Genomic DNA, 18,893 nt, shown 5'->3' on the forward strand with positions numbered 1-18,893 from the left:
TTATTTCCACTGGCACTTGCAGGTAATGTTCACTAGAGGTGCCTTCCAGAGCTGCCTGGTTGTCAGATGCCTCTTGGGCGCTGCTGCTTAGCTGGTTCATGCTCGAACTTCCAGCAAGGTCCTGGATCGCATGGACGCCATAAATTGGATTATCCAGGGTGATCAGATCCTTGTTGCAGTGTGGGACATCAGTGCCAGATTTTTGTAGCCAGCTTTTGAAATAGGGGAGTAACGGCTGAGGTTGGGCCAGATTTTCAAATAGCCTAGTAACTTCCACTCCTCTCTCCAAAAAATAGTCTCTCTGCATTCATAAACTCGTAAGCCTATGCGGCAGGGTCTTGCTATTTACTGTGTAATCTGTACAGCACCATGTACATTGATGGTGCTATATAAATAAATAAATAATAATAATAATAATAGTCTGGCAATAGTCCAGTTGGAAAAGGTGACAATTGCTCGAGCTCGTTGCCCATTATAGTAAAGATATTCTACACTATTCACATTAGGAGTTGTAAAAGTCCCCCGGGAAGCAGCTTCTAAGAACATTGAAAAATCTAATTTCCATGCATTTTGAGTTAAATTTCCCTTTGGCTTGGGATAATTTACAAAACCTAATTTATATTGATTCAGCACCAAGTTCCAAGGGGGGGTGTCGACCTTACAGTTCTTAGAGCTAGCTTCTGCGATAGCGTAGTTTTGTGCAGGGCATCTATCCAGGGGTCTTGTCCCTCTAGGTCCCGGGCCAATGGAGGTGTCAAACTTATAATTTCTTCTCCTGTAGTAGGATGAGGTGTTTGTACTACGTCATTGGGCAGAAGAGGGTTTCCCCTGTTAAAAGTAGACTTTGATGTAGAGTTGTTTCGACTAGATTTAGAATTAGTTATGGTCATCTTCCCTAACAGGTTATATAGTTTCTTATAGTCCATTTTCTTATATTTGACTGTCTTTGCTCCTTTTATGTTTTTATTTTTCTTTGCAGTGTTAACATTGTTCCTCTTATTTTTACTACTTCGCTTCTTATTTAGATCATTTCGCCCCTTCTCAGGCTCAGTTATGAGTGGAAGATTGTTTATGATATCATGGCCTTTTTTATTTATCTTAACATTAGATAGTATTAATATTCCATTGAGCGCCACTTTCTTAAGAGTAATTGGCCCTAATCACAACAAATTTTGCCATTTCTTCAGAACAATACAAAGGTATTACAAAATCATCATCATCATCATCAAACCAAACACTTAATAACAAAATACTAGATAGCATGGAAGAAAATGAAATATACAAATACTTAAGGATTCCAACAAAACATTATAATCAATCACTCCACAATAAAAAACTCAGCTAAGAATGCAATATAAAACTCTCCTATCACAAATCCTAAAATCGAAACTCAACTCTAAAAACATTTTCAAAGCCATCAACACCTACGCAATACTCATCCTAACATACTCATTCGTAATCAAAATAAACAAAAACCACTCCACTCAACCTAGCGCTACAAAATGAAGAACAAACACGACCACTCTCACTCACAGAGAAATGGGCACAAAAAGTGCTCCATGAGAACCACTACAATAGAACTCACAAAGAACAATTGTACAAATGGCTCAGGAAGGGTGAGCTATTTCCAGAAACAGAAGGATTCCTAATAGCTATACAGGATCAAGTTATAGCAACCAAGAACTACCAAAAATACATAATAAAAAGACAGCAATGTAACAACAGACCAAGAAACAATAGATCATGTAACAGGAGGATGTAAAATTCTGGCAGAAATGGATTATACAGACAGACACAATACAGCTGCAAAAATAATTAATCAACAACTGGCCATCAAATTCAATCTTATCAAACAACCTACTATACATACTCACCTGAAACAATCTTGGAAAATGCAGATCATAAAATATACTGGAACAGAACAATTCATGCCGACAAAAGAATACCTTGCAATCGACCAGACAAAAAAGAAAAACACGTCTCATCAACATAGCAATACCAAATGTCAGAACTGTTGTTGAAAAGGAAGAGGAAAAGAGATAAAAATATACACCACTGGCCATGGAAGTCAAAGAACTATCGCAACAGGAAAAAGTCACAATCATTCCGTTAGTCACAACAGTTACTGGCATCACATCAAAAAACTATACAGAAAACATTCAGAAACTGGGCCTACATCCACACCAACATCCAGAAAGCAGTCATACTTAAAACATGCTCAATTCAAAGCCCATCATGTCCGTCTAGAAAAACCGCCAAAAAGGAGATGATAATAACAATAATAATAATAATAGTAATCACCATTAACTTTGGCAACTTTATTTTTGCCATCCATGAGAGGTTCCATTTTCTTCAGCACTCCAAATCTATTTCCATATTTAAGTACTATCAATGTTACAAACAATAAAGGCTTGAAAACCCTTCAAAACCTGGGAGAATACACAAGTATTTGCCTGCAGCTCATAACATGTCAATGGTGGATTTCAGGAGTCATAGACATACATCCAAATGGGTGCATCCAAGCCTTCCATTCATTTCCCCCCCCGTAGTGACACCAAGAAGGCACACTCCAACTTGTCAGAAACTTTCCATGATTCAAGAGACAAGGAGAGTGGCCCTTTAGTGATGTTACCCAAATTAACAATGTTAATTAACAACATTGGAGGGGCCATACAGCACCTGCTTTGCATGCAGAAGGTCCCAGGTTTGATCCCTGGCTTCTCCAGGTAGTATGAGGAAAGGCATCCTGCCTGAAACTCTGGAGAGCTGCTATCAGTCAGTGTTGACGATAGATGGGCCAATTGTCCGATAAGGCAACTTCCTATGTTCCAAAGCAGACTTGTAATACGGTTTGAAAGTTGCCTGTTAAGTATAAACTGGCTCAGTTAGGCTTAGAGTTGAGAAAAAAACAGAAAAATCTGGCAAAAAAATTGGCTGTTTTTCATAAGGACCTCCCCTTGCCCCAAATAGGAATGATTGAATAGCTTTGGATTATGAAATATTTTCTCTTTGAATTTAAGAAAAGGTATTTTTATTGCCCAGCCTTTACTCCCCACCTAAAAATGATTTCTAAAAAACTATTTAATAAGAATATTTTTATGAAAAGACTAGATATGTAAAATGTCTGAAAATAATGAAGCCATTGGGGGGGGGGGAATGATTTTTAATCGTCTCTGTAAGATTCCCAGCATAATTATTTATTTCATTATTGATCTAAAGTATATTTTACTGATAGACATTTATGCTGTTTCCCAACATGTGAGTAGAGTCACCATTGTGCATTCTTGACAGTAAATGTGCATTCTTAACAGTTGGATTTTATTCTATAGAATCCTGTGTTTCTGATGCTGTAGAAGTAGTTAACCTATTCTGACAATAATTACTGATTTAGTTAATTTACTTTGAAAAGATTTTAAATATAAAGATAATTTTATAACCAAACTAAGATACATAAAATAACTTTAGGAACAGAAAGTCTGCTTTATGTTCCTAAAGTAGCCCTCCCCAACCTGATGCTCTCTAGATGTTTTGGACTACAGTGCCCAGCATTCCTGACCATTGGCTATGTTGCCTCAGGCTGTTGGGAGCTGAAGTTTAAATTATCTGGAGGGTACCAGGAGAAATCTGTTTTAAACAACAAACTTTAGATCTGTAAAGAGCGTTAAAAAAACAAGTATTACTTATTTTTCTGTTTCCCTCCCAGAAAAAAATGGAAACCCCCCCCCCCGCCCATAGTATCAACATTTCCAGAAATTTTACATCTCTAGGCAGGATCTACACTACTGCTTTAAAACGGTTTATAATAGTAGTGACAACTGTTGGGGCCCAGGAAACACTCAATATACCCTTTTCAAACCATTTTCAAAGTGTCATATCCTGCTTGGTGTAGATCTGGGCCTAATCTACACCTGGAGGCCTTCTGGGAGTGGAGAAGGATGATCACACGTTCTTGCGCTTCTGGGATCGTCCCTCAGGGGCCACATGCCAGTGAGTTTTCCCAGAAGTAAAGGAGGGCTGTTCCGGGACGCCTTTTTTATTTTTACAAGCAGAGACATTTGTGCAACAGGTGAAGGTACATTTTTTAAAAAACACATACACAACAAACTCGGTGCTGGAAGACACCAAGAGCCATTGCAAACATGGCGGAAATGCTCTCCCCCTCACCCCCAACTCTCCAGGCACAGCTCCTTGCCTGTTTCCTGAGCCCTGCTACTCACAGGCAAGAGGGAGGACCCCAAGAAAAACGGCCACACTGCCCATGGACCTCAGGATTGTCCCAAGACTGGAGAAAAAAATGGGATAAAAGCAGTCCCAGATATCCCCGGAGAACTGACTGGTCGTCCTCGATTCACCCTGGGATCAGCTGTGCATCATTTGGACCCACAGGGATGACTTTGAGTCCACCCCAGGATAAATGGCAGGTGTAGATTAGGCCCTGGACCTTTTTAGGTTTTATGCATGCTGATGTAAACCTATTATGTCTAGCAGCTAAAACAGCTGTGAAGATGTTTACATCATTGTTTAATAACGCTGTAGGGATATAGAACTCTACATAGTCTGTATCCTTTCCTACTTCAGGAAGAAACATTATTGCGGAGTAGGGGTGAGTAACCTTTTTGACCATGAGGCACTGAGGCATCTTCCCTCCTTACAATCCTTGGGGCTTTGGATCTGCTGTCTTAGTGCTTTCAGATATGTGGTGTTCTATAGGAACACCACATATCTGGAATTGGGCTCCAACCCAAGATATAATTTAAAGGGTTTACAAGCCAAGATATATCCGAACATAGCAAACTTCTTATATAAGTCTATTCAGAACTGGGGACTTGCCAGTTTGACTTTGTTTTTGAGATACTTTGGTTCAGCATTAAGAGTGAATAGGTTTTATTCTTACCTTGTCCAAATACATCTCTATTTGTTGCACTCCACAGTTATCTTGCAGGCAAAGAATTTAACGAACTGGTGGTTACAACTAATTTGCACATGAGGCCTGATTTCTAGCACGAGCAGATTATGTTCGGAAGCAAGCATGGGGAGCTGTGGGCAATGAAACAGGTTGGGCAACGTCTAGAGTGAAAATACTCAGTGAAAATAATCGAGTACGTTCTAGAGTCTACTGCATGGCAGTACAGGCAGCAAAGATGATTTTTTGTGCTGCCTCCATTGGGTACACAAGTAGCTGTCCAGCAGACCTCTTTTGGGTGGATCAGGGATTGTTAACACTCTCTCAAGGACCCCCTGTGACTAGGGCTGTGTGCATGGACCCCCCCGATCTGCTCCGCACCCGATCTGCAAATTCCGGATCGGGTCCACCCCGCCCCGTGTCGATCTGCCTATGGTCCACTCCGCTCTGGAGCTCCGGCTCCGAATCTGCAGCGACAGCATCAGGTAACGCCCCCTCCCTCCTTACCATGTGTCCATTGTGGTCCGGTGGCTTCTTCAACTGAGCCCGAGGACTCAAACAGGAAGACCAGGCTGCTTGGTCTTCCGGTTTGAGTCCTCGGGCTCAGGTGAAGTCTGCCGGAATGCGACGGACTCAGGTAAGACCCTTCCCCCTTGCCCCCTTACCTGGCTTCACCACCGTCACCACACGGACTACAGCAGTGCCAAGTAAGCCCCCACTTACCTTTTTTTCGGAGCTCCGGATCGAGGCAAAGGATCCGCTTGGTCTCGATCCTCTTCGCCTCAATCCGCAGCTCCCTCGACCTGCTTCGTCTCCGCCTTTGCCGGGAGGCGAATCAGGCTGCCTTGCTATTGCTTCTACGCTCTGAAGCGAAGTGGAGCACAGCCCTACCTGTGACCCTTTTGCATCACATTTTGATAACAAAATCCCTGCAATGAACTTGATGCTTTCGTTAATACAGCTCCAGCTGAGGTATCTAACACCACTGTCTGCCTTGTTGTGTGGGATCAATTTCAGTTGTTGTGGATAATTCAAAAATTCGACCATGTGCCCTTTGATCCATGCCCTTTCTGGCTATTAAGAGCTAGCCTTGGAGGTAAGACCTGATGGGTGTCCAGAGAGTGGTAAATGGTTCATGCAACCACCTCCGTATTGGATCCTTGCCCCTCTTGGCTAATAAAAGCTACCAGGGATGGAACAGCCAGCTGGGCCAAGGAAGTGATTAATGCCTCTCTGCGAGAGGGAGTGGTCACAGGCTGTCTGAAAGAGGCGGTAGTGAGACCACTTCTGAAGAAATCTTCCTTGGACCCAGAAATTCTTAGTAACTACAGGCCAGTGGCAAATGTTCCATTCCTGGGTAAGGTCCTTGAGCAGGTGGTTGCAGGCCAGCTCCAAACACTAACTTGGATGAGACTGATTATCTGGATCCATTTCAGTCGGGTTTCAGGCCTGGCTTTGGCATGGAAACAGCCTTGGTCGCCCTGTATGATGACCTATTTCGGGAGAAAGACAGGGGGAGTGTGACTCTGTTGATTCTTCTTGATCTCTCAGCAGCTTTCAATACCATCGACCATGGTATCCTTCTGGAACGACTGGCTGAGTTGAGAATGGGAGGTACTGCATTACAGTGGTTCCGCTCCTACTTGGCTGGTCGGCTCCAGAAGGTGGTGCTTGGGGAACACTGGTCAGCCCCGTGGATTCTCCAGTATGGGGTTCCACATGGGTCAGTTTTGTCCCCCATGCTGTCTAACATTTACATGAAACCGTTGGGTGCAGTCATCCGGAGTTCTGGAGTGCTTTGTCATCAGTATGCTGTTGACACACAGCTCTATTTCTCCTTTTCATCTTCATCAGGTAAGGCTGTGGATGTGCTGAACTGGTGCCTGGCTGCGACAATGAACTGGATGAGGGCTAATAAACTGAAACTCAATCCAGACAAGACCGAGATGCTGCTAGTGGGTGTTCACAACCTGTTCTGGATGGGGTTGCATTCCCTCTGAAGGAGCAGGTTCGTAGCTTGGGGTTCTCCTAGAACCATCTCTGTTCCTTGAGGCTCTGGTGGCCTCGGTGGCATGGAGTGCCTTCTACCAACTTCGGTTGATGGCCCAGCTAAGCCACTATCTGGACAGGGATAACCTAGCTTCAGTTGTCCATGCTCTGGTAACCTCCAAATTATATTACTGCAATGTGCTCTATGTGGCGCTGCCTTTGAAGACTGTTCGGAAGCTGCAGCTTGTGCAAAATGCAGTGGCCAGAAAGTTCGAACATATAAGACCAATTCTGGCCTTGGCTGCCTATACGTTTTCAAACCCAATTCAAGGTGCTGGTTTTAACCTATAAAGCCTTATATTGCGATGAGGTTCGCCTGGCACCAACATTGTCATCTTTTCGGCACCACGTCAAGACTTTTCTCTTCTTCCAGGTTTTTTCTTTCTTTTTTAACTGACCCCAGAATAGCTGTTTTAAATGGGTATTGCTGTTTTTATGCTTTTGATGGTTTTAAATTTTTGTATATTTGTTTTTAATGCTTACTGTTTTTAACTTTTGTAAACCACCCAGAGAGCTTCGGTTATGGGGCAGTATATAAGTGTAATAAATAAATAAATAAATGCATCTCTATGCAAAGTGATGGTTCCTGTTGCCCTTAAGGAGGCAGTAGTGCAGCCACTCCTGAAGAAACCTGCTCTGGATCCAGTAGAATTTGACAAATACTGCCCAGGTGCGAATACTCCTTTCTAAGGAAATGTACACGAGAAGGTCGTGGCGGAGCAACAGCAGGCACCCTTGGAGGATACTGATTATCTAGACCCATTTCTAGCTGGATTTTGGCCTGGCACAACACCAAATAAGTCTTGGTCACCCTGAGGGATGATTTTTATCAAGTGATAAAGGATGACCTTTATCTGCTCAATCTCCCATCAGCTTTTGATAGCATCAAACTATGGCATTCTCCTGGACCAGCTCTATGGGTTGTGCATTGGAAACACTATGTTACAGTAGGTCTAGTGAGGTAATTTCAAAGAGTAACATTAGATGACTATTCCTTGGCAATGAAGCTATAGGGTTCTGCAAGGTACTGTTTTGTCCCCAATGTTGTTTAAAATCTATATGAAATCATAGCTCTATCACCCTGTAACATCTGACACAGGTGAGGTAGTACAAGTTCAGGGTCAGTGCTTAGGCTCAGTGATGAGCTGGATGAGGGCCAATAAACTGAAGCTGAATTCTGGGGCAAGATGGAGGCCCTGTGAGTGAGTGGTTTCTAAGTCTGGGAGATAGGCTTACTATCTGCTTTGGATGGAGTTCGACTTCCTCTGCAAAATCAGGTTTGCCATCTAGGGTGCTGCTAGATCCATCTCTGTCACTGGAGGCCCACGTGGCCATGGCCGCTTAGTGTGGCTTTTATAAACGTCGAATAATACACCAGTTATGACCTCTTCAGGACAGGTATAGCTGGGCCACTGTCATGCAGGGAACTGCACTGGCTGCCTATCCGCTACTGGGTCAGGTTTAAGGTTTTGTTACTACTATATAAATCCCTAAACAACTTGGTACCAGGATATATAAGACAGCACTTTCTCCCATACTAGTCTGCCTAGCCAATTAATGTTTTAAACCTGCTTGCCTCACCCTGTGTTAACTATGAGCAGAGGTGGCAGAGAAGAGATGGAAGCAGATGGCACATGCCTAGTGAACCATGCTGGAGGCCTGGCATTGCTACCTGCCATGGGGGACAAGCATAATGATCAATTTATACCAGGGCTTCATTAGCTGTACTGGCATAAGGTCTGCTTCTGGGCCCAATTTAAGGCTTTAACCTTAAAGCTATTCATGGCTTCGGACCAGGGATTGCTTCTCTCCATCTATTACCATCTGTACTCCAAAATCTTCAACAGAAACCCTTCTCTTGGTACCTCTGATATCTGAGGTGTGGCAGGTGGCTACAAGAGTAAGAGCCTCTCAATAGCAGCAACCCATTCATGGAATGCTCTCCCTAAGAAGGCTTGTAGCACCTACTTTTATGTCATTTCAGCACCAGGCCTTTTAATTACTTTTTGTCTCTGCTGATCATTTTATGCTAGTTGTTTAGTTATTTTGCTGCCTATAGATTTTTTCTGTTTTACACTGCATTTTAGATGTTTGTGTTTTAAGCTGCCCTGAGAGAAGTTAAAAAAAAAAAAAGCGTAGAAATGCCTAAAAATAAACTAACATAGATAATTATAAATGCGTTGACCATATAGATGCCTCTGTCCCCATAGAACTACAAGGTTTTTTAATTCTTAGAGTGCCTTCTCCTATCGGAGGTTAGCTGTCATGACAGCTATTTTCATTTTTGATGTCACTGCTCTAAGTAACTTTAACTACAAGATGTTGAGAAAAAAACTCATTACCATTAGGAACACAAGAATAAGTATTACCTTGCTTAAGCAAAAATCCCCGAGGAAGCATGTATATTTAATACGTGTATACATTGGATTTTTAAAGAGCCTTAATAAGCAGGTTTTTCAGGGACTCCACCAAAACAATGGACAAGGCAAACTAGAGTCACCCAAGATTTTGCTCAACTGGCAACTTCCGATGCTCTAGAACTGGAGTTGTTGTATTGAACTAGGATTGCAAAAATCATCACAACAGAAAGCAGGACAGCTATGCACTGTAAACCAGACAAACTTCTATATGGAGTGCATATGCACAAATGTAATTTGTAATTTTGTGCCAAATTAATATATGGCTAGTATTCAACATAGTCAGAGATATGATCAAACAAAATTATGCCTACTTCTGGAGTTCAATCGAACTATAGCCCCTCTTCATGGTCACTGGCAACAGAAAGCTATTCCAGAGCAAAAAGTATGTTGCTCTAACTGAAGGAAGAGAGAATACGTGACCTCCTAGCAATTTCCAGCGTTTCAACAATGTTTCATAATATTCTGCATACATTCCAATTAATGCAGTCAAATTCCACACAATGGCATTCAACTTTTTGTTTTTAGTTTGCAATTTCCTGCATCATTTAGTTTTTTTTAATAATTTTTATTTGTTTTCTACACTATATAAACATACAACATTACAATAGTAATAATAATAAAAAAGAAAAACATCAAACTGCTACATACATATTGAATAAATGTTGAGTACATATATGTTGAATAAGTATTACCTATACATTATCATACTACAACATAATCATTCTTAACATAAAAGTGCACCCCCCACCTCGGGATCTATTCCTGAGTCCAAAATCTGATCGTTTCTTCTGCTGGCGGTTTCCCACTTCCCTTAGTAAACACAAATATTAGGAACTGTTTCCAGATTCCTTCGAACTCATTTATTTTAGTTACGCCTTTTCTCCACTTAATATTACATGTCAGTTTATCATTAATGGCTATATCCCATACTTCTTTGTACCATTCTTCAATAGAATATTCCCCTTGAATCTTCCAGTTCCTAGCTACCATCAATCGTGCTGCAACCAGCAAACTCGATATCAGCTCTATAGTTTCTTTTCCACACTTTATATCTTCAAATAGTGACAGCAATGCAATCTTTGGTGTTTGTTCTATTTTCATTCCCACTATTTCTTCAATTTCTGAAAACACCATCTTCCATAATCTTTGTACATATTTGCATTGCCACCACATATGTAGATACATTCCTTTTTCCCCACAACCTCTCCAACAATTTGCTGAATGCTGATCATTTATCTTATTCAATCTAATCGGGGTTAGGTACCACCTCCACAAAATTTTAAAATAGTTCTCCTTTATTCTCACTGATAAACTTCTCAACACTCTTTGTTTCCATAGTCCCTCCCATCTCTGTCGCCCTATTTGTACCTTCAAATCTGACTCCCATACCATTTTCTCTGAGTTCTCTCTAAACTCTTTTTCTAACAATATTTTATATATTTCACTCATTAACCCTTTTAAAACTATACTACCTACTTTACCTTTTTCCTTATTTGCTATTAACTCTTCAAACTTCGTCATCTTTCTACAAACTCTATTATCTTTAATCCACTTTTTATTCCATTGTTCTAGTTGCCCATATTCTAACCAAGATAATTTTTTCTCCTTTAACAATTTTTCCATATCCTCTCTTGTTTTTATATCTCTTAACCAATCCTTTAGTTTCATTTTACTTTTCTCTTTTAATATTTTACATAATCTACCCTTCAGATCCTCTGGGAAATTCTTTAACATTATTATCGGTGCTAAGGGAGAGTTGCTCGGAAGCAGCTTCCCTTTAAATTTACTCCAAATTTCCCATTGAGTCCTCAGGAGTGGATTATCTATACTTCCAACCCACTTTCTCCCTCCATCTTTAAAAAAGACATTATCCAAACTCATCTCCACATTACTTATAGTTTTTTCTTCCATCCAATATAAATCTCCTACTCCTATAATTGCTTCTACAATATGTCTTAATCTATTTGCTGCGTAGTATAATTTTATATTTGGGAGACCCAATCCACCCTTTTTTTGGCTTAGATACCAATTATTTTTATTCACTCTTGCTCTCTTTTCTCCATTACAATATTTATTAATAATATTTTGCCAACTTTTTATCTCAGTTTCTGATATTTTTATTGGTAACATCCTAAACACAAAATTAATTTTAGCTAAAATCTTCATTTTTATTAAAGCTATTCTTCCAAACCAAGATAAATTTAATCTTTTATATTTCTCCAATTTCTCTAATACCTTTCTTTAACCTCGTTAAATTCTCCTTTTCAAGATTCTCTAATTTTTTTGTAATTTTAATTCCCAAATATTTAATCTCCTCCTTAACTCTCATTTCTATTCCCTTATGTTCCCATTCCTTTTCTTCCTTCTTAGTATAAATAAACAACATCATCTCTGATTTAGACCAATTTATTCTTAACCCTGTAATTTCTTCAAATTCCCTCAACTGATATTTAATTCTTTCTATTTTTCTTATTGGGTTCTTAATGGTCAATAAAGTGTCATCCGCAAACATGTTTAACCTTATTTCCCTTACCTCTCCAATTCCTTCTAACTCTTCATCCTCCCTTAGTGCCTTCGCCAATACTTCCATAACCATTACAAACAGGACCGGCGAGAGCGGACATCCTTGTCTTGTACCTCTGGCTAGTCATATCTTTTCAGTGAGTCCATCGTTTACCACCACTACAGCTGTATTTTGGGAATATAACTGTTCTATTATGTTTTTAAATTTATTTCCAAATCCCAATTTATCTACAATAATCTTTAATGCCTGCCAGCTCACACAATCAAAGGCCTTAAAAATATCCAATGCCATAATTCCTGCCTTGATATTTGATTTTTTTATTACATTTATTACATTTAAAACTCTTCCCACTAAACTATGCATCTGCCTTCCTGCCACAAATCCGCATTGATCTTCTCCTATATATTCTGATATAAATTTATTTAACCGTTTAGCCATAATAGATGAGAAAATTTTGGCATCCTGATTTATTAACGAGATAGGTCTATAAGAATCAGGACTAGTCAGGTCTTTATCTGGTTTTGGAATTAGAATTATCAATGAATGTTCCCATGTTTCAGGTATCTTCTCTCCTAATAATATCATATTATAAAGTTTCAATAACTTTGGAACTAAAAATTCTTTGAAAACTTTATAATATTCTGGTCCTAAACCATCTGCTCCCGGTGATTTACCAACTTTCAAATTATCAATAACATCTTCAACTTTTCTTTGAGTTATTACCTTCTCCATTAACTCTTTATATTCTGGTTTTATTCCATTCTTTATAAACCTTCCAATATATTCCTCCACCTTTTCTTGTTGTATTTCTTTACCCTTATATAGTTCCTGATAAAATTCCTGGAAAATTTTTATTTTATCTTTCATTATATGACAATAATTCCCTCGATTATCCTTCAATACTTCTATCCCATTCCTCCCTTTTTCTTTTTGTGTGAGCCTGGCAAGCAACCTAGAATTCTTATTACTGTTTTCAAAATATTCCCTTTTCATATATATTAAATTCTTTTGAACCTCCTCTAAATTTAAATTTTCTAATTGTTTCTTCTTAGCTTGTATTTCTACTAATTTATATTTATTTTTACCTCGCCAATATTCTTCCTCCAAATTTCTAATTTCTATCTCTAACTTTTCCTGCTCTGCACGTTGTTGTCTTTTTAAGCTACACGTCTCTCTAATACAAATTCCTCTTACTACAGCCTTCATGGTGTCCCAAATGACTGACCCTGCTGTTCCTTCCTTTTCATTAATTTCCCATGACTCCGACAATTCCTTCTGAATTTTCTCTACCACTTTATTATATTTCAGTATTTTTATATTCAACTTCCATCTATATGCCTCTTTATAGTTCTTCTTGACTGCAAATTCTAAACTTAACAAGGCATGATCAGTTACTTTTATTACCCCCATTTCCATTTTACAAATCTTTGTTGCAAAATCTTTTGAGACAAATATATAATCTATCCTGGAGTATGTATGATGAACTGGGGAAAAATATGAGAATCCAGGCTTAATCCCATTGAGTAAACGCCAAGAATCTGAATAATCATTTTCTTTTACTAATTTATTCAATATAGTTATATTATTCCTCTTTTCAACATTAGTGGGATTCGACCTGTCCCATCTATTCTCCATAACCATATTAAAGTCCCCAGCTAATATGACATACCCCTGCTTGAATTCTTCTGTTTCTTTAAATAACTTTATAAAAAACTCTCTATGTCTCTCATTTGGGGCATACACATTAATTAGCGTATATACCTTTCCTTCAATTTTACCTTTTAACATAAGATATCTGCCACTATCGTCCTTTTTTGTTTCTTCTAATATAAACCCACTTTTTTTTTTGATCAAAGTGGCCACTCCATTTTTTTTTTGACGTCCCTAATGACTTTTCATAATAAGCTAACCACTTTAATTTTATCATATTCGAATTCTCGGAGCCTTGGTGTGTTTCTTGCACCATTATAATATCCGATCCTTCTTTATTAAACATTTGTTCTATTCTCCTCCTTTTCACGACTGCCCCCAGACCTTTAACATTGAGTGTTGATACTTTTATCTTTTTATCCATATTCACCCTTTTGAAGTCTCTTCCGATCCCTTGTGCTCTGCAACTCAAATTTACATACATAAAAACACAAACTCCATACAACTACCCCCCACCCCCTTACCCCAACCCCCTCCCTCCTACCTTCCCCCCTCCCCACCCCCCCACTCTGATCCCCCCACATCCCCGTGAGTCTAATACTCCAGCCATTAACTTTAAAGGGAGGTGGGAGGCAGTGCTGCGCCTGGCTGGCAAGGTTTCTATGTTTAACATTTCTGTCTACAATTATCTCATAATATGATTAACAATTCTATTACACCCCAGATGTCCCAGCCTCATTCCCCCCCACCCATTCCAGTCCCAGTTACTTCCCCATACAGACCCAGCCTCTTCAGCAACTCTTTACCTTGATCCAGTGAGGTTACTCTGTGTTCCCCCCTTCCATGTGTGAATCTTAAAAAAACAGGATAACCCCACGAATACAGGATTTTGTTCTTCACTAGTGTTTCAGTTATTGGTTTAATACTACGTCTCCAGTTTAATGTGTGCTGAGAAAGATCATTGTAAATTTGCACTGCTTTGCCTTTATACTGCAATTGGACCATAGATCTTAATTCTTTCATAACTTGCTCTTTTTTATAATAATTACCAAATTTTACCAAAATGTCTCTAGTCCCTTTTTAGTTTTGCCCCCCCCACACACAGTGAACTCGATCTAAATCCGATCCATCTATTGGTAGGTCAGGCATCAGCTCTTTGAACCAATTCAGGATGATTTCTCTTAGATCTTCTCCTTGTGTTTGCTTTAGCTGTTTTATTCGAATTGATGATCGACGAGATTGATCCTCCAAGGCTATCAGTCTTAATTCATAATCTTTAAATTGAATATTTGTTGATTTTTCAAAAGCCTCTTGCTTCTTCTGGTTCAAATCAGCTTTTGTCTCCAAATCTTTGATATTTTTTGAGTTCTCAGCTGTCTTATCAGCCAGGACACGCATTTGTTGTCTAAAAACATCCATTTGCTGATCCATTTTTAAAAAAATGACTTTATTGTTCTCTGCAATTGCCGCCTTAATCTCCACTAAAGAGGGTGGCTGACTGCCAGTTGGATTTCCCCCTTCAGCCATGTTTTTTTCTTTTTTTGGCACTGTATCTAAGAAAACTGGGTCTGTATCTTTGTCCTCCTGTTCTCCTTCAGGGACTGGATTTTCCAGGTTGGAGAGGTTATGGTTACTTGGTTTCTTTTTTTGAGTATTTAACCTTTTCCACTCCTTCCTAATTCTCCTTTTAATGGACACTTAAAGGAGACTTAAATAGGACACTTCTGGACAGGGCATAAATCTTTGAGTCCAGCTCCCTTTCTTGGCAGTTTATTAGCTTATCTTCTGTGTGTTAAACACTCTTCCTTCTTCTCAGGGGGGGGGAATACATCAGATTCACAACAGCATTCACTAGAGGGGACCGGAACTAGCCATACACAGTCTATCAATGCCACACTTCGCCCCCTCACCGAACGCTGCTTTTTCTCCGCCACTGCTCACCCCCCTTCTCGCCAGCCGACGATAACTACAACAAACTGCTTTCCTCTTTATAAAGCCAGTATTTCAGTCTTTTCCACTATCTCTTCCAGCTTTTTCCAACACCGGCAAGTTAGACAGTTAACATTCATAGTCCTTTTCCATCATTTGATTAAAGATTTATGCTCATTAAAAAGGAGATAATTGTTTTTCCCGGCTAAGCCGGTTAGAGCATCAGAAGAAACTCGCCGACTCCATGGCTGCCAAGCTCCACCCCCTTCCTGCATCATTTAGACTGTGACCTAAGTATAATCATAATCTCACCTAAAGGAAAATGTGAAACATCCACTTGAAAACTAAAGAGTCACAATTAGTGGGGAAGATCTATGCCAGTTATTTAGGCCTCAAACTAAAGGCATGGACCATTGAGCATGACATACTGGGTGTTGAGCAGATCGGTTTTAAACCCGGCTGCTCAACCCTTGACCACTGTTTGGTCTTGACTCACCTGGCCCACAAATATTCTGCCCCTAAAGGCGGCAAACTTTTTGCAGCCTTCATTGATTTAAAATCAGCTTTTGATTCTATATCACGCCCGCGTCTGTGGAACAAATTGGAACAGCTTTCCATGGATAAGAGACTCCTGTTTTTGATTCAATCTCTTTACTATCAAACCACTGCTCAGGTTCGGTGCAGCCCATCAGGTCACTACACAAAAGAGATTGCTGCATCATGTGGGGTTAGACAAGGCTGTGTGCTCGCACCTTTATTATTTAATCTGTATTTGTCAGACCTCCCCCACGCATTGGAGCCCTTACCGTCCCACCCACCTAGGATACAGAACACTAAAGTTTCTCTGCTTCTGTATGCAGACGATGCAGTTCCCATCTCTCAGACCAGGGTGGGCCTCAAGAGATTGCTGTGCGGCTTTGCAAACTACTGCTCAGAAAACTTGCTCTCTATTAATTATACTAAATCTAAGGTTTTGGTGTTTTCCAAACGCAAGGTTAGATTTTCTTGGGCCATGGAGAACTCCACGATTGAGCAAGTGGGCTCCTATAAATACTTGGGTATATGGTTCCATGAAACCATCTCTTGGAGAGAACAGGGAAAACTCTCTAAGACTAAAGCTGAACAACACCTAGGTGCAATTACTCGCTTCTTTTTTTACAAGGGGCGAGAAATTCATTCCGGCAGCTGTCCAGGTTTTCAAAGCCAAAATCATCCCTCAGATTTTATATGGGGCTCCAATTTGGTTCCCATGCTTTAAATCCTCCCTTGAGGGCATTCAGTCTTTTTTTCTTAGAATGTTATTTGGTGTTCCCAAGTGTGTTTCTGGAGCTGCTCTTAAACTAGAAGTCGGTCTGAATTCTGTTAATTGCCTGGCCTGGATTCATGTTATTCATTTTTGGCTTCGCTGTAACTTGGCACCTCCATCTAATTCTCTAGTATCTAAGATTCTGTTAGACCATTTTGAATCCCCTTGGGCAAAGGCCATGACTAGTAAAATCAAGTCAGTAGGCCTTTCCCCCCAAAAGCTACTATCAAGGGATTTAGCTAGTGCCAAATCAGTAGTGAAACAGAGACTGTTTGATATAGATATGCAAGTCCTTCAGAGTGCTGCACGGGGCCCATGCTCCCCCCTGTCCCTAGGACTACCAGCCTCCTTTTGTAAAGATGGGATGCCTTATCTACACTGGTTGACTATTCCTAAATACAGGAGAGCATTTTCATTAGCCAGACTTAATGTTCTCCCCTCCAAACTTTTGGAGGGCAGATTTAATAAAATTCCAGTGCTCAACAGATGCTGCCCCTGCAACAATAGTGAAGTGGAAACTGTATCTCATGTTTTACTGTTTTGCAGATTTTATCTAGGGGCTAGAAATGATCTTCTAAACCCTATTTTACAATTTTATCCTGGTCACCCAACTGAATTCTTAACATCTCTTTTACTTTGTAATATAGACAAATCAACCACTGAGCAAGTGGCCAAGTTTTTGAACCTGGCCATTTCTTTTAGATCTTCTATGATCGCCTGACTTTTAATAGCTAATAGTTAATGGTATGTTCAGTTTGCTTGTATGTAAAAATTTTATTTGCTGGAATGGTCTATTGACCGAAATAAAGTTGTTGTTGTTGTTGTTGTTGTTGTAAAGAGTCACAATTTAAATTGTGTTGAACATTGTGCTGATCATTGACATCAAGTAATATGCTAGTAGTTAACAAATTAAACATTTGTTTAAAGCAATGATGGGAAACATGTTGTCTGTAGGCTGCATGCAACCCTCAGCCTTTATTGCAGCCCTGGCGGCAATTTTAGCAGCAGGTGTGTGTGCAGCCCCTGGTGGTTTCCTGGAGCCGGAAATTGGATCACAGACCATCTTAAGTTGACCACTGCTGCTTTAAAGGATTTATCTATATAAATCTTTAAACATTTATCTGTATCTAAAGCTTGTGCATCTGGCAGATCTCTCCCAAATGAAAATATCAAAGACTAGCAGAGAGAGAAGACAAGGGAGGGCAGAGTTAGTGCTGCAACAAGAGGATGCTATTTATTTATGATACAGTTCCTTGCATTGAGGCTGTATGTTTGTATAAGACTGCTATGTATAAAATGGTCTATGCCAGAAATAAGACTAATTTTCGAGCCTACTACCATGCTTAAGTTTGGGGTTTCAGACAGATGTATCCTCATGTGAAATTCTGGTTGTACTACTCATGTGAAAAAACTTCAGGAAGCTATAACTGAATCCATCTTTAGTAGTAATTTGAGGTCCATCTACATACAACGCTCTTTACAAGTAAATAACTACCATCATTTTAAACTTATTTGTGCTGCATTATTCTTGGTTAAGTCTGTGGATATTTTTGGAATTACACTGATATAACTGGATTACTTAACACAGACTTAACAATTATACAGAGAACCTTAAAATCTTCTGTGTTATCAGCTTCAGAATCATGAATAAGACTACTTTAATTTTACATTTTATATCAAACATATACACATGCATAACATGTAGATTCATCTAATTCATTTCACACTATAAACAAACCAGTTAAGAGAGATTAAAAGTGAAAGCTAAACATCAGCATTTAGAGCAGTATGACATGGCAGTAAGTACCTTTCTAACAGAGACAGATTTAGCGGGACTAAAAGCCTGCTCTGTGGGATCGAGCCCTTCAATTGTTTCCGTACAGTCTGAGAGGGGTGCATCCTGTAACAGTAAATTGAGTGAACAGAGCAAACCAAGCTCGGGATTCAGATTATCAGCTAAGAGCATTATGTCATGGACTAAAAACATGCAGGAAAACAGTAAAAGTTGATACAGAAGCAATGACAATTGAAGCAACATGCACAGGAACATTAACTCCAACATTAGAGATGACGGCTAGTCCTGCTTCATAAGGCACAATATAAAGGATTGGA

General features: G+C 39.7%; 1 protein-coding gene across 7 annotated transcripts in view; it reads right to left on the reverse strand.

The window, feature by feature from the left end:
• Positions 1–18,893, reverse strand: part of ADD1 (adducin 1) — a 198,581-nt gene that overhangs the window by 98,162 nt on the left and 81,526 nt on the right. For 5 of the 7 annotated variants that reach the window (XM_063135816.1, XM_063135815.1, XM_063135819.1 and 2 more), the window contains one exon: positions 18,589–18,681. The exons of the other annotated variants lie outside the window; for them this stretch is intronic. In XM_063135816.1, the coding sequence (XP_062991886.1) occupies positions 18,589–18,681 (93 nt within the window). The remainder of the gene's footprint in view (positions 1–18,588; positions 18,682–18,893) is intronic. 7 annotated transcript variants of the gene reach the window in all.

This window comes from Elgaria multicarinata, chromosome 10 (genome assembly GCF_023053635.1).
Source record: "Elgaria multicarinata webbii isolate HBS135686 ecotype San Diego chromosome 10, rElgMul1.1.pri, whole genome shotgun sequence".
NCBI lineage: Eukaryota > Metazoa > Chordata > Lepidosauria > Squamata > Anguidae > Elgaria > Elgaria multicarinata.